Raw genomic sequence first — 15,736 nt, 5'->3', positions numbered from 1 at the left:
ACGAGTGATTAGATAGGAGCGGGGGGCTGCTCGGAGCATGTGTACGCCTACAATGGACCTCGCCGGGCCATGGTGGGTAAAACGGGAACGTCACAGTACAGTTGAGTAATGTAGATTCCCCTGACTAGCGAGCGATTTTAAAATACAACTTAGAATTAACAGGCTAATGTGGTCGCTATCTAATCATTGTCTATTTACATATGAAATGCAGTAGAGTGCAATGAAGTTGGATATGGGTGTTAGCCCAGTAGTTAGAGCTAGCGTCAACCAACAATTCAAAACATGATGAATACTTACGTGGAGTAAATGATAGAATATATAATAAAACATGACTGACGTTGCCGTGAAACTCAATAATTAAGCTTAATTACTTACATGACATGCTTCTTTCCGTCTCCGCCCTGCCGTCTCATCAGTGGGTGTTGTAGCTTCTCCTACCCCTTCATTTCAAGTCTGCTCCCCGACCACATTAGGTTTCGAGGGCTGTGCTAACGCCTCACCCCTCGATTTAAGGAGAATTGGGACACCACCTGATTCTCGTGAACGTGCAAAACTTACGGGGAAGGTGTAAGATTAGGATTCAGACTTGAGTTAGGGTTACAGTTATGGTTCGGGCTAGTTTGGCTTTTGGTTAGGATTGGAGTTAGCATTGGGATTGGGTTAAGTTTAAAGTTTTTGTTTCAGGTTCAGGTTTAGGGTTGGGGGATCTGGTTAGTGTCGGTGTAAGTGTTTTTGGTTATTGTTGGGGCTATGTAAATCCAAATGAGTTATTAATCTTTGTTAGGGTTTGTGTTAAAGTTTTGTTTCTGGTTTGGGGCGGGGTTGGACATTGGACGCTATCCTTAAAGGTCACTGTGCGTCACCTATGTCAAGCAGCTTAGATACATGTGTAGGCACCCATCAATGCCCCCCCCATGACCCTTCAGTCACCTCCCAGCCTAGCTCCACTTTCCCTGGGCTCAGCCATTCTTTTCCCGGCTGAGCGTTCAGCTGCTGCCAACACTTGTCCACTCGCTAAGTGTTGACATAGCTGTCAAGTCAGCGTGCTGCTGGTCCAGCACTAATGGTTTTTAACATGCCAGCAGAATGAAGACCATTGACTGGTGCAGATAGCAATGACTTGCTGCTTATTTCTTCAAAGTAGACCTTTCTTCTTCAGTGTGATGCTGCCAAACACATTGGAATGCATGCATCCATCGGCCTTCACACTAAACCACATGATGTCTCACGCTGACACCAGTCTACACACATCCAGCGGAGGGCAAAACTTCTTTTTTTTTTTTTTACCAATATGTGTCATATTATTAAATAAGTGCAAATGAGCATAAATGTATTTTCATAAAAAAAACTAATAAGCACAATGATCATTTTAAAAAGTCATTTATAAAATCCATATGGAATACTTTTGCACTTTCTATATAGATTTCATAACTGCTGAGTAGTAATGCAATTGAAATAAGAAAATACTTACTAAAATACTAAAATTATACTCAAATCCTCGGAATTTACAGCTGCTTCAAATTGGAAAATATTTCAGGAAATTGAGCTAAAATGGGTTTCTCCTAGGACCGGTAATTTTATAAATAGAATGTTTTGGCTTAAACGATATATTCCAAGGATAAAAATAACAACAAACTCTTGAAATTAAGGACATAAAATTGGCCTCAGATATCACCAGATTGCAGGAAATGAGGTCTAATTTAAAAAAAATTTTCTGGGGGAGGACACCCAGATCCCCTGCCCCATTTCCAGCGGCCTACGGCCTCGGCCACAGCCCCCCTTTTCAAAAAAGCTAGATCCGCCCCTGTTAGGGGCACGCTTTGCGTATGGCATCGGCTCGTCTGCCCTCTTGTTTGATGGTCAAGTTGTGATGCATGTAGCAAGATGATATGGCCTGCGCTATTGGTAGCTTCACTGTGTCCAACACTACCGCTAGGTTTTGTACGTACGCATGGTTAAGAGTTGTGCATAAATGTACGCATTTTCCTACACACAAGTACAAATGGATAATTCACACTTTGCGTGGGAATGTTCTTACGAACGCATCTCTGCAGTGGTTTGCCTCAAAAGATATCAGAAACAGGCAAAAATGTTGATTGCTCTTTTCCACAGTCAAAGCTGATGTGTGTGACTATCTTGTTTTGCCTGAAACACAAAGATAATAGGTCTGCTTTCATTGATGACTAAGGAATTCAAAAACAGACACATTTGAGCGGCTGAAATGAGGATATTAACAGTGCGTTTTTAAATGAAACGATTAATCGATTACCAAAATAGTTGTCGATTAATTGGATAATCGATTATTCATCGATTCGATTCATCGTCGCAGCTAAAAAAAAGAAGTCATTGAGCAAATGAAGAATATAATTGATACGATGGATCAAATGAAGAATACAACTGATGAGATGGATCACAACGCACCAATGATGTGATCCTGACGGGACTCCAAATTATACCCAAGTCAAACACCAGGGCAGTCGAGAACAGAGGAGGACCAGATGAAATGAATGTTGCTTAATTGCCAGGTTTCTACAATCAGAAGGAGGTGATACAGATATCGATACATGCATTCCAGTGGTAATATTACCAATTACTGTTACACATCCTCATCATTTAGCTTTGTTATTTCAGACTTGGTAAATGGTACATGTTGAATACAGGAAGTGAACAAATGTATTAGCAATTAATGAGAAACGCAGAGGGCGTAGGATTAAATAAGCTCCGCTTGTTCCTACTCCTTTTCGGACGCATGGAATTGTGAATAGTGATGAAGTATTCCAATGTCATCTGTATGCATGTTCCAAATAAATAAATAAAATAATAAATAAACTTTACTTCTTCAAATGTATTTCTAGATAAACTTGTCTGTCTTGAGTAATTTTCTTAAAAATAAAATAAGTCATACAACACTAATTTAAAATGTATTTTTTTTATATTTCATATAGTTTTAAATACAAATCAAACATTTTTAGTCATTACATATTTGCATATTTTAATGAATAAAAAAAACTTACTATCACAATAAATTACGATTGCTATAAAGTACAAAATAGCTCTTAAACGTATTTATATGAATAAAATTAGTGTGATATAATATCATTAAAAATGTTAACATTAACTTTAATGTGCTAAATAATATATTAACATGCGATTAACTGAAACATCATTTTTCTATTGAGCTTCGCTGATGCATCTACTAATTAGATACTATAACATTAAAAAATATATATATATATATATATATATATATATATATATATATGTATATATGTATAAAAACAAAATTAGGACTACATCGACCAATGTGAAGGGCAGCACGAGTGAACAAGTGAACGAATGAAGATAGCGTGTAAACAACATATTTCCACCCTCTTGAACGCTCCCATCATTCTCTGTCCCAAGCGTAAACAAGTCACATCCTCTCTGGTGTGAACAACCAAGTGTTGCTTTCCGACCTATCCATCACAAACGCTATTAGGGCGTCCATTTAGACGTCCATCAAACGTCACGTGTTCACTTCCTCCATCCATCAGGCTTCTACACCGATGATCACCAACACAATGGCCAAAGACTTTTCCTTTAGGAGGCCAAGCCCTCATTTACGACCTATTCTTAAAGCTCAGTTACGACAGGAAGACATTTTCTTTGTCTTCTAAAGGCCACGACCAAGGTCAGAGGTCACAGAGGGCTGACCCATTTTGTCACACAACACAAGATTCTGAACAGCGAGGCAAAGCACGACGACTGAACGGTTGAAATGTTCTCACACTAAATCCACTCCAGCCCACCGGCCCTGCGATGTTCTAATTCAAAATAACAATACTTAAATTACATAAAAAGTTAAAACTAAATCAAATTAGGGTTGTGAAATTATTACAGTTTTTAATCAGATTAATCAGTTTTCAAGCGAATTAATCGTGATTAATCACCATGTATGAAATATGCCCATTTTTACTGTACAGTAGTGAATATATTGAAAAGATAATGAGAACAGGATTATAAATGTTTGCATGTATTAACAGTGCCAAAGTAACTGAAAATTGAAATCAAGTTAAGAGACAGCACACGTCTGAAAGTCTATTTCCCTAACACTGGTTTGTTGAGAAGCAGAACGTTTGAATCAGACTTGTTATGAGCAATGACGAATTATGTTCAAAGACACCACCTCATTTAGGTTGAATTCACGTTTTGAGTGAATTTTGTGGGATTTTCGACCATAATTAAATGCAGCAAATTGTACTTCCGCATTAAGATTTACAAAGTGAGTGATAAGAATATGCACTTATTGTTTTTCTTTGTATTTCTGTTTATTTAGACCACACATAAACGCTCAATAAAGACATTGTTGTGATGTTCGGAGTGTCCGTGAATGCATCTCGCGGTCTGTCTAGTGACAATGAGGAAGTGTCGTTGCAATGATGAATGGACTGGAGGCGTGTTTGTTTGGAGTGGAGGATACATACTGTATATGGTGTTGGAATTGCACTGCTGTTGATGTGTTTAGGTAGGAATAAAGTTACAAAAGATTCTGTGGGGTACGCTACACTGTCGTCATAGCAGAGAGCCGTGGCTTGCCATGATGCGCATTACGCTAAAAAATTTAACGGAATTAATAAAATACATTAGTTGTCATTAACGCGCTACTTTTGACAGCCCTAAATAGAATAAATACGTAATTTTTTTTTTCAAAAAGTTAAAATTAAATACAAACTTAAAAATAAATAAAATGTCCAAAAATCATTTAAAATTAAATAAATTAAAAACTTAAAACTAAAACAGAAAAAAATAAACAAAAAAAATCACCAAATAAAACAAAAAGTAAAAAAATTAATAAATAAAATAGAAATAAAAATAAAAAATAAAATCTGGTATATGCAGCTTAGTGGTTATCGAGATTTTTCTTTTTTTTTTTTAATTATATTTTTAATAAATACAATAAAATATTACATATACAGCATGGGGTTTATACTTTTTTTTTTTTTAAATCAGACTTCATTTTAAATTTTTTTAACATTGTTAAGGGAGGACACTTTCAGCATTTTAGCAGTATGAATTAAAATCAAATTAATTAAAATTCTAATTAAAATGAAATAAGGCATAAGCAGCATGTTTATTCCCAGTGAATACACTGAAAAAATAAAGTAAAGACAGACGATGACTAAAATGAGATAGGAAAAAAAATCGAATGGACCAAAAAAAATAGCAAATTACAAAAGTTTGAACTGAAATACAATTAAATCAAAATAAAAAAAACTCTCAAACTACTGCGGAGGTGACCAAAGAAAAAGTCTACGTTAACAGTTTGTGCTTCACATCATCCTTGATGTCTTTTGAACCCATGGGCAATCACTGCAGTGTGATGACATCATGAGAACCCGCCCCACCCCCCAGTTGACAACATGCGTCGTTGCCATGGTGCGGCTGGAAAAGGAAACTGGATCCCAGTAAATGAAGACTACTGGGGGAAGGGTCGAGGGTGGGGGGGTGGGGTGGGGGGGGGGGGACCTGAAGGCCGACATATAAAAAAGCCATTTGCAGTGTGTTTGCTTGACAACTTCTCAGCCAAATTGTGCTCTCTTATTAAGGTTGGGCGGTGGGGGGCAGAGAAGGACGGGGTGGTTGTAGGCCCCCTTTTCTAGAGGACATTGGCGTGTTTGCTGAAGGGTGCCTTACAACTATCTGTGGCTCACGTGATACCACAATGTGAGAAAAGGAAAGGTTAAAGGTAATGCCAACTAATATACATGTTAAAAAACATTCTAGTCATTGAACAACACAATACATGAATGTGAAATCAAACAATGATATGCCGTACGAGCCAAACAAGGTATTATTGATTTTTCTTAAAGCAAAACACTAAAAAAAGAAGTATTTAAATGTAATTGAATCAATTTTATGGCAAAATTTAGAATTTTTTCAGGATTTTTCATTATAATTATCCCACTTTAAAGGCAATACCTCCAAATACATTATAATACACACCTGATCAAAATTTTAAGACCAAAAATTGTAGGAATTTACATTTTGCAGTGTTGGATCTTACGGCGGTTCTACTGTAAGTGGAGCTTCAAAATGCAAAAAGAAGAAATGGGAATGATACAAAAAACTTTTGAGAACGCAATTTATAGCACACAACCATTAAAGCGAAATAGGCTGTTCATCATCTGATCAAAAGTTTAAGACCACAGCCATTAAAAGCCCAAATCTTGGCAGAAATGTACAGCATATACCAGGAGCGTATGTACTATCCATCCATTTTCTGCCGCTTATCAGAGTCCGAGTTACAGAGGCAGTCTCAGTAGTATAATTTACAGTAATCCCTCGTTTATTGCAGTTAATTGATTCCAGACCCGACGGTGAATTTCCGGGAGGCGGATTCCTTATTTATAAATGGAATAATTTCATAGCACATAGAAAACCTGTTTCCAACTAAATATGATTTCTAATATTAGAGCCCTCTAGACATGAAATAACACCCCTAAAGTCACCTTTACGCTTGTATTACCCAATAGTGTAGACTAAATAAGAGGAAATAAGCCATTAGAGACCAAAATAAGACTCATGCTAGTGTGTGTTACTATTAATGTACTATAAACTTTCACACCATTAATTAGTTGAACATGCAGAAAATGTTTAATTGGGTAAATAATAAATTTAACATACATTTTACGGTTATTTAAGACTCTTATTGGGAAGACGGCAAGGAGCGGGGATCTACGCTAACAACTTCAACATCTTTGTGATCCGTTTTAACCTTTATCCCTTTTACAACAGCTTCCTTAATTTCTTCTTTCTTCGCAAGGGTGGAACTTATTTTGGACGTGGCAAACGGACTATTTTGTGTAATATCCTCCCTCTGAGTTTGCCAAATGAATGAGCCTTACAGAATATTGTAGTGTTATGTAAATTAAGCGAGATTTGGTGTGGGCAGGGGCGGAGCTACTTTGTGTCTAATGGTGACCGTCCTCCATTGGTCACTTCAATTAATTCAATCAGTATGTATTTTGGAAGCCCCATGATGATAATAATAATAATAATAATAATAATAATACTATCAAGTCCTTGAACAGGGTCGCATTGGTGTTGAGTGGCCTAAAGCAGACACTCGTATGCGTTTTTGTGCACTCCATGCTTATCTTGTGGCTGCAGGAATGAAAGACATAAGAAAAAACAAAAAAACAAAAGGAAAAAAGGAAAGCGGCAAAAGGAAAAAAGCAAAAGTGAAAAAGCAGGCGAACCCCTGCAGACTCATAAAACTGTTGGGGGTTGGGGGGGGGGGGGGTTAATATTTTATGCCTCTTCGGGAAGTGCTGGAATGTTGGGAATGTGTTGACTACACACACACACACACACACGCACGCACATGCACACACGTGCAGCTTCCCTCAGCCTGTCTGCTTTCATTAGCCGGAATGAATAGACCCTCTGTACTTTTTTTTTTACCGTGCATGTGTGTGTGTGTGTGTGTGTGTGTGTGTGTGTGTGTGCGTGCAGTAAGCGCGTGGCTCTAACCCCAGCACACACAAACACAGCACACCAGCAAGCTGATAGTAGCAGAGTGCCTGACTGCCACCCACAATGACAAATACGCACACGCAGCAGTAGGACGATTCTGGAACACACATCATGCTACATGCTCTGCACCTCATCATAGCTTTATATATTTAAAAAGAATAAAATGAGTCCACTTTTGCACTGAATGTATCAGCTGTAGCTAGCTAGTCGTGCACAAGCTGAAGGTTAGTAGCACATTTTAATAGGAGTCCGTGCTACACACACACACACACACACACACACACGCATGCAGTGCCCTCTAAAAGTGTTGGAACAGTGAGGCCACTTCTCTTATTTTTACTGAACTCTGAAAACAATTGGGTTTGACATCAAAAATATAAGACCAGAGAGCAACATTCAAGCTGGTATTTCCAGGTAAAAATGTAATGCAATAGGGGGGGGGGGGGGGGGGGGGGGGGGGGGGGGGGATTTAAACTTAAATTCTGGTGTTTATTCCATGAAATTGGGTTCATTTGTTCCTAACAGTATTTTTGGCATGTTTAGATAAATACTGATTCCAGGTGATGGAGCGTAGATGTTTGGAGTTATCTGAACCTTTAATCGCGAGCCGTTCCATTTGCGCTCCTTACATTTAGCTGAGCTCCAAGTTCAGCCCCAGCGGCGGCCATCACCGTTGGAAATTAGCTACTAATGCTCGACGTTGCTAGCAGTAATACAAGTCGGGTGCATGTATTGAAAGATATGGGGAATGGGGATGCTGCAATCAGGGTTTTATGCTGCCGATTACGATAAACATCCACGAGACAGATCGGCCGATACCGAGTGCTATAGGCGAGGGTCGCCATTAGACAATGCCAAAAGGTCCATGGCCAACAGGTAATGCTCATTAAACAAGACACAAAGTGTTTGGAGGACAAGGCATATACTGTAGTACAATGACACCAATAGACACTTGAAAAAGTTACTACGTACCCGATGGACGTAATATTCACTTCCCTGTAGGAGAAAAACGAGCTCTAAACTAGCCACATAGCTTGTTTGTGTTAAAAACAAAATGTCACTGTGGTAAAAAGTCACATTTGCAGTCAGAAGACGAGGAGCTAGCATAATTCCAGCCAGCAAGCTAGCTAGTTAGTTAGTTAGCTGCGGACTGCTAGGCACACGGTGATCGGCTTTATAGGTGACAATGCAAAATAGTACATTGTCTAATAGATCAATTTTATTTTTAGAATATGCCGACAGCCAACAAAAACAAGCTGTGGACCGAAAATGGGCCCTGGGCGACACTTCGGACACTCCTGGTCTACAGCAAAAATGAGGGAATTGGCCTCACAGTTCCAGTACTTCTGGATGGCACCACGCACACAACACACACACACACACGCACGCGCACACACATAAATGCATCTGAAAAATTAGATGGTTGTCTAGATGTGTTCTGTGATTGCCTGATACAATTAAATACAAAAATAATAAACAAAATATATATCGTTTAAAAGTTGTGCCTGTATTCCCCCCTCCCCGCAAGACGCAAGTAAGGAAGAGGGTTAAAAATTCCATTCCTTCTCCTCCTCCTGGTGTCACAGCAAAGAGTGAAAGGTTCCCAATGAGGAGTGGTTGCCATAGAGACGCTGTTTGCCTTTCCCAGTGCTGCTATTCCAGGACGACTGAGTGGCATTCAATTCAGCTGAAATTATGACAGGGAAGGTGGGGGGGGGATTGGTTGGAGGTCCAAGTGGGCCAACTTATCGAAAGACACATGTCCCAAAACAGGAGATGGAACTATCAGCAGGAAGTTGTTGGATGTAGCTGTGCAGCGTGCTCGCTGCAGCTCTGGAACAATGACGCCTTTCACCCTAACCTTGACACAAGTACGACCCCCCGCTAAAAGTAAAATACAAAAATCACCGCAGGAAGTTCTGTGCGGCGGACTGGCTGAGGCGTGGCGACATCATTGGGATCGGAAAATAATTTATTTGATCAGGAAAGACTCTTCATTCACTCAATGTTGTTAAAGCACTTTTTTTTTTTAATTCAATCATTTTTCACATTCAGGCATTTTTTATAAACAAAAATAAAAAACAAAAATCACTTATTACACTGTACATCACGCTTTTTTGGAAAGCATGTGGTGCTGCAAAATGTACAACATTCATTCACATTTTGTACACAAACGGAGAAGGGAGGGCTGCTACATTTAGAATCATCAGTCCGTCTGTCTGGGGTACCATGGAGTCACATGACCCCATGCCCACCTCCTCGTCCTCCAATGAGGTTCTATTTTCCAAGCTGGGCTCCACTCAGTCAGTATCCAGGTGACAAGGGTTGGTCCCCTGTCTCAGCGCCTGTCTGTACAAGCGCACAAAGTCCTTGTATCGCGGGGCACAGCCCATCCACGCCTCCCCGAAGCGCACCGTCCCCGTGAAGAGGAACTCACCCTCCCCGGGCTTGACCCCGCATTGCAGGGGCATCTTAATGTGACCCGACCACCTACGTACCCTGGGACCCCCCGAGACAAAGACGTGGATCTTCTGTCTGTAAAGGCGGCTGATGTCCACGCTGACGGACGAGCACTCTTCTTCCTGCGCCACCTGCTTGATGCTGCCTCGCGCCACTGTATATGTACACAATACAGTTACACACTATAATGACACGACATGTCATAGCAACCCACCACAAGTCTTTACTTACCAAAGTCTTTAGTGCACACTGCTAGAAGAACCTCAGCATCACTGCAAGGCTGACAGGGAGCTAAAAAATAGAAACAAGGTTGGTGACTAAGCATAAAATTATAGCCAACATGTGCTGGACAGGATATATTTGCAACAAAAACCCCAAATAGTCACAAAATGGCCGATGAAAACGGTACGGGTGTATTTTCATTAAAAAAAAAGAAAAAGTTTTGCAACAAAAATAAATCAAACTGTCACAAATACGATACATTGGACATGAATTAAGAAAATAGTTTAAAAAAATATTTTAAAAGCTTTGAATCCTAAAAGAATAATGCTACAAACACAGAAAGATTGTCAGAAATTAAAATTTAAAAATACTACCATAATTTGTCAGAAATGTATTTTCCATCATGTCGCTGCAAATGGATCGGGTGTATTTCAAAAAATTAAGTTTAAATAATTTAATAAAATGTTATTTCAAATCAGTTTAATACAAAAAGGTTATGATTTGCAACAAAATAAATTATAAGCAATTTGTCACAAATATACATTTGATATGATTTGTAATATTTTTTAAATTTATTTTAAAAGCTTTTAATCTCGAAATAATGCTACAAAATACAAAAGTAAACTAAATATAAAGGATATATTTTGCAACAGAAATAGTATGACAAAAAATGACATTTTATTAAATTTCAAATGTAATTTTAAGTCTAAAAACTGGTTAAGGCATATTATTTTCATTTTTAAAAAAAGTTATAAAATTATTTGAGATTTTTTGCAGGGTCTGAAATTGAAATGTTCATTTCAAATGTCAAACATTTTCAATCCATATCAAATCTTGTGCTTATGCAATACGGTAAATCTATCAGCTCTGATGCGTCTTTTGCATTCACTTTAATAAGATCAATGACTAGACGGGGGCTTTCTTTGCAAGTCAAGGGGCAAGTAATTGGCTTATTTTGTAGGCAGTAAAATAAAACAACCTCCACGTTCACCTTCAAGCACCAGACTGTTTTGTTTTACAGCAGGAGAAAATGAGCACATACAGTCGTTAAATTGTTAATGAGTTGACTCAGGTGGTCAGGCAGAATGACTTTGAGGCTTGAATAACAATAACAACATTGCTTTGACTAAGTAGGAGGCACACCGGGACAAGTGGGGTTGTCAAGTCAGCACCTACACACTCAATCAATGACGACGTTACCGCAGCTCAGTTAGATGTAGTGCAGTTTCAGATGTCACACGTTTTCTTCAATTTTGATTCACTTATGACATTCAAAAGACAACTACTGAGCTTAGTGGAGCTTGATCTTTTTATTTTAATAACACAGATACATGTACAGCGCCATAAGCCAGTGGAAGATACCCAGTGGGACACAACGTGGTCATCTGTGACCATGCATTTATAGCAGTCAGAAAAAAGGTTGACTTTATGATACAGCTATGGCATTAGAGCTCAACAGATTGTGCAAGTGTACCTAATGAAGTGTCCGGTGAGTGAATTTGGGCTCGTGCTGCATTCAAACACACAGTGAAGTAGGAAGTTTCAGATCTTTGACTTAACGTTTGTAAAGTTAAAGACAAAAAGTGAGGTGCTGACATCACAGAAACTATAAGCTATATTTATTGGGTCATACTAGATATCACAATTTATACTGTCAAATGTGTGAATTGAGGCAAATATTAGCTTGCTGTGGGTGGCGGCCATGTTTGTTACGTTTGTCTGCCTAAGGGTGGAACTTTGCCAGCCTTCCTTGAGACATTTCATGCTTTCCCAGACTTTCTTGAGTGCAACATAGGAGCCGCGTATTTGCTGGGCCGTCGTGTTGCATCACGCCACGGGTCAGAGGTCAAGCTGCCGCAAACTCAAGAGCAGCTGGAGAAGCAGCCGAGATAAAAAGTAGCCTCGAGTCCCTCAGCAACGTTTTTGTTTTATAGGCGTGCTCGGCCATGAATGACAACCGCAGAGCTGAGTCAGCATCTCGCTCTGGTCACTCCTCTGATGGCGACCACTTCACAGGGACGGGAAGGGCGCCTCGGCAAACATCTGGACCATGCATTGCTAAGCTCGCTAATAGCGGAGGGCCGACTGAAAACCACTTCAAGTAGCGTGGAGATGAGAGAAGAAGAGGTTGGAATAATGAGGGCTGGTTTTAAGGAGTGACAGCATGGAACATCTGCTTGGAAGATGCATTCCAGCTTGATGGGGAACAACTCAGCGGAACAGAGACAACGAAGGAGGAGGAGGAGGAAGGAGAGGGAGAGCTTCTCATTCATCCATCAGTCCCGGCTTTGAGATGACACGGGGGCGCAGTCTTTGTGGCGCACGCCAGGCGGCAACATCACAAACAGCACCGGCTTTGGCCCGTGCCAGATAATGACACAGGACATAGAGGGTACGTGAAGACAGAGAGACGTGAAAACAGATGTGGGCCTCATACTGTTTGAGTGGGGAGGGGGCGGGGGGGGCGGGCACTAACTTGAAGGTTAGGCAGGTACGCAGCGTGAAAACAGATGGTTGTTTTTCCATGGAGGCCACTTTTCGGTTGTGGTTTTACACACACACGCACACAAAATTGAGTTTCCTATAATAAGAGGCCCAGTGAGTTAATGTTTCCATCAGCAGCAGATGGCTGTTTTAAATGTAACACTCACGGCCCACAGTATTAGGTACACCTGCACAATCAAGGTAAGAGTGCAATCGCTTATTAGGTTAATTATTGGTGGGGGGGGGGGTTTCCCCCATTGTGGTGCAGAACTGCCTTGATTCTATTTTGGTTTTGTTTTTTGTAAGCTAATTTTCACTCCTGAACCGCTACACACAAAAGGGCGAAAATTTGTTCAAAAAAATGCACCCTCCACTGTGTTGCCTGTCCAATTATTTTTCCGACATATACACCACACAGTGGTGCCGTCACTAAACCCCAGGATTTGGCCTAAGAAGTCATATTGACTTGAAATTTCTCTCACAGCTCTACAAAAAACTTCCTTTAGCTGAATCGCCATGACATTTGGTACACTTTTAGGGGACTGACGAGAACGTGTGTTAAAATATAAGCAAGATTGGTTGAAAAGCAGGTCGGCCTTGAAGCAAAACGTCTTCGCAGGGTCACAGGTGGGACTTAGCAAAAACTGTCAACTGAAAGTCACTCACCATGTCTAATGATTGTAAAACTTTGAGGACATCTGTATTACATGTATGCTAGCATGTTTTCCAAAGCATTTTGAGTACAACCCATAGGAGGTGCAAAATGTGCATTTACATTTTGTTACTTGGGGGGAAAAAAACAACAACAAAAAACCCTTTACATTAACGGCTTAGCTTGTACTGACGAACAAGGTTCCTCTTACCTGCCAGCGAGGGCTCCTCCACTCCTTGCATGTTGCTTATTAGCTCGTACTGGAACGCCGTAATCCGCCGGCTGATATCCGTGCGCGGGACAGCCTCGATAAAGAGCGCCCCCTCTTGTATGCCAAAGCAGTGTATTTTACCGCGAGCCTGGTCCTGCTCGCGCAGCAGCAAGCGCAGCCGCCCGTTCAGGTCCAGATAAATGTTAGTGCCGCTGGAGTCGGCGCTGGGCTTGATGCAGACGGAGAGGCGGGAGGCGGCGGGGGAGAGCGTGTTTGGCCGCAGGTTGACGATGATGGCGCCAGTGGGGTACAGCCACTCCAGGGAACCCTGGGAGCAGCGCAGGTAGACCTGCTCCACGTCCCGGGTGTGGCCCTCGTGAGTCAGTCCGCTGGAGGAAAAGATGGTGATCAATGTGATTATGCTAGTTAGTAGTTAGCAGTTTAGTACAGTACACCATTGGAGAGTATTTCGACAATTAATTCAACGTGAAAAAATGCGACGTGGTAGTGTGCGAGCTACTGACAAACAAGCAAAACTGCTTCTCATAAAAAAGGTACTTCCATGACAAAAGGTGCTGAAACCCACAATGGTTTGGGACTCTTTAAAATGGAAACACACACACACACACACTCTACAGGGCTTGAAGCCATGTTTCCACCAAGTGGTATGGTTCAGTTGCAGTTAGTACAGTTACAGTAAATCACGCTTGCGTTCCCACCACAAGGGTCTGTTGACAGGATGGCGATAGCTATGTTAGCTACGTAACTGGCATGACATCATACCATTCAATTTGCCAATTAACAGACAGCAACGCGTTCAACATTCACCTTAAACAAAACAGTAGCTCCAAGAAAGTGGGTTGAAAACTGGTATGTAGTAGTGAAGATATTTTGGGACTCACTATGTTTCCACAAGTGTAATGGTTCCTTTCATCCGAACTCTGATCACCGGCGGTGTTCTGTTGGCGAGGTGCTTTAGCTCCATAAAAAGCAAAATGCCAAAAAAAAGGCATTCAGAAGATCCATTCAAAGACGCTGAGATGCTATGTAGTTTTCTACACTGGTCACTAGGAGTCAGTAAAACAACACCTAAAACTCAACTCTGAAACCCCGAGGTCACTTCCTGTCCACCCGGCACTCAGCTCCCCCAGGGAACACATTTATAAAACACACACGAGCACGAGTTTTAAATGGCTTATTTACGCTCATTATGCCTACTCTATTGGGTCATACTTGTGTTACGCAAGTTCATGTTTAGAGGGCTATAAAGTTAAAAAACGTATTTACCTACACTCTAACTACAAAAATATTCCATTTATAAATAGCAAATCCTACTTCGCGGAAATTCATTTATCACGGTCAGGCCAGGAACCAATAACCTGTGATAAAGGAGGAATTAGTGTATTTTGATTAGGCTTGTGTTTGCACTGTAGTGATGGCCGTGTCTGCTACATAAATAGTGACGATTTGTTGTCGACCAATCAAATGACAGGCCATCCTTCACAAGTGAACCATACCATACTACTACAAGAAGATGCAGAAAAATGCATCAAACCATAATGCTGGGTGGAAAGTGAGTTTAAGTATCAGGACCAGTCAAAGGACAAAAGCAGCTACATTCTACGGGCCCTTTAGCACCATTTTTTCCAGCTTTGGCTCTGTTCCTGGCTGTCAAAAATCACCTATGTTTGGGTACTTGCTTAGAAATTGCGGTGGTGGAAAAGGGGCATAAGCGACTGCACCCCCCTCCCCCATGGCGCTGTGGCCAAATGCACCGCTGGCAGGCTGCCTTTGGGAAGACTTTGTAGGGAGAAGTGCATGAATAGACGTCCACAGGGGCCTTGGAGCAGACAAGGGCAGCAACAGTATAACTGTGGCCGCTGCATGCAAGTGCAAATGCAGGTCACGCACCCAACCTCCCCTCACTTTCAAGCCACCAAAGACTGTGGAGGAGGCTTGTCCGGGCAGCACCTTGGACTCTGGCGCCAGCGAGACCAAACGACTCCCTGCCGAATTTAAGGCCTGCTAAGGGTCTTAAAAAAAAAAAAAAAAAAAGCAAGCAGTCTGTCAGTCATTCTGCGGCAGAAGCTGGAGGCAGGAAGCCATCCGCGGCCCAGCAGCGTGCCAAGCTGGCGGTTTGACTTCAGGAGGAGAAACGCCCTGTTTCCTGAAAATGAGATGCTCCGATTCCA

The 15,736-nt window shown here is 41.0% G+C and overlaps 1 protein-coding gene across 2 annotated transcripts in view; it reads right to left on the bottom strand.

The window, feature by feature from the left end:
* Positions 1 to 9,367: 9,367 nt before the first annotated feature.
* metrnla (meteorin like, glial cell differentiation regulator a) overlaps positions 9,368 to 15,736 on the bottom strand; it is a 28,075-nt gene continuing 21,706 nt past the window's right edge. Inside the window, exons 2-4 of one of the 2 annotated variants that reach the window (XM_054760188.1) lie at positions 13,545 to 13,933; positions 10,207 to 10,266; positions 9,368 to 10,129 (exon numbers count right to left, since the gene is read on the bottom strand). In XM_054760188.1, the coding sequence (XP_054616163.1) occupies positions 9,816 to 10,129; positions 10,207 to 10,266; positions 13,545 to 13,933 (763 nt within the window). In that variant the 3' untranslated portion in view covers positions 9,368 to 9,815. The remainder of the gene's footprint in view (positions 10,130 to 10,206; positions 10,267 to 13,544; positions 13,934 to 15,736) is intronic. The other variant, XM_054760189.1, reaches the window with a different exon arrangement.

This window comes from Dunckerocampus dactyliophorus, chromosome 18, assembly GCF_027744805.1.
Source record: "Dunckerocampus dactyliophorus isolate RoL2022-P2 chromosome 18, RoL_Ddac_1.1, whole genome shotgun sequence".
Lineage (NCBI taxonomy): Eukaryota > Metazoa > Chordata > Actinopteri > Syngnathiformes > Syngnathidae > Dunckerocampus > Dunckerocampus dactyliophorus.
The sequence above is the reverse complement of the archived record's forward strand: the minus strand, read 5'-3'. Positions and strand labels throughout refer to the sequence as shown.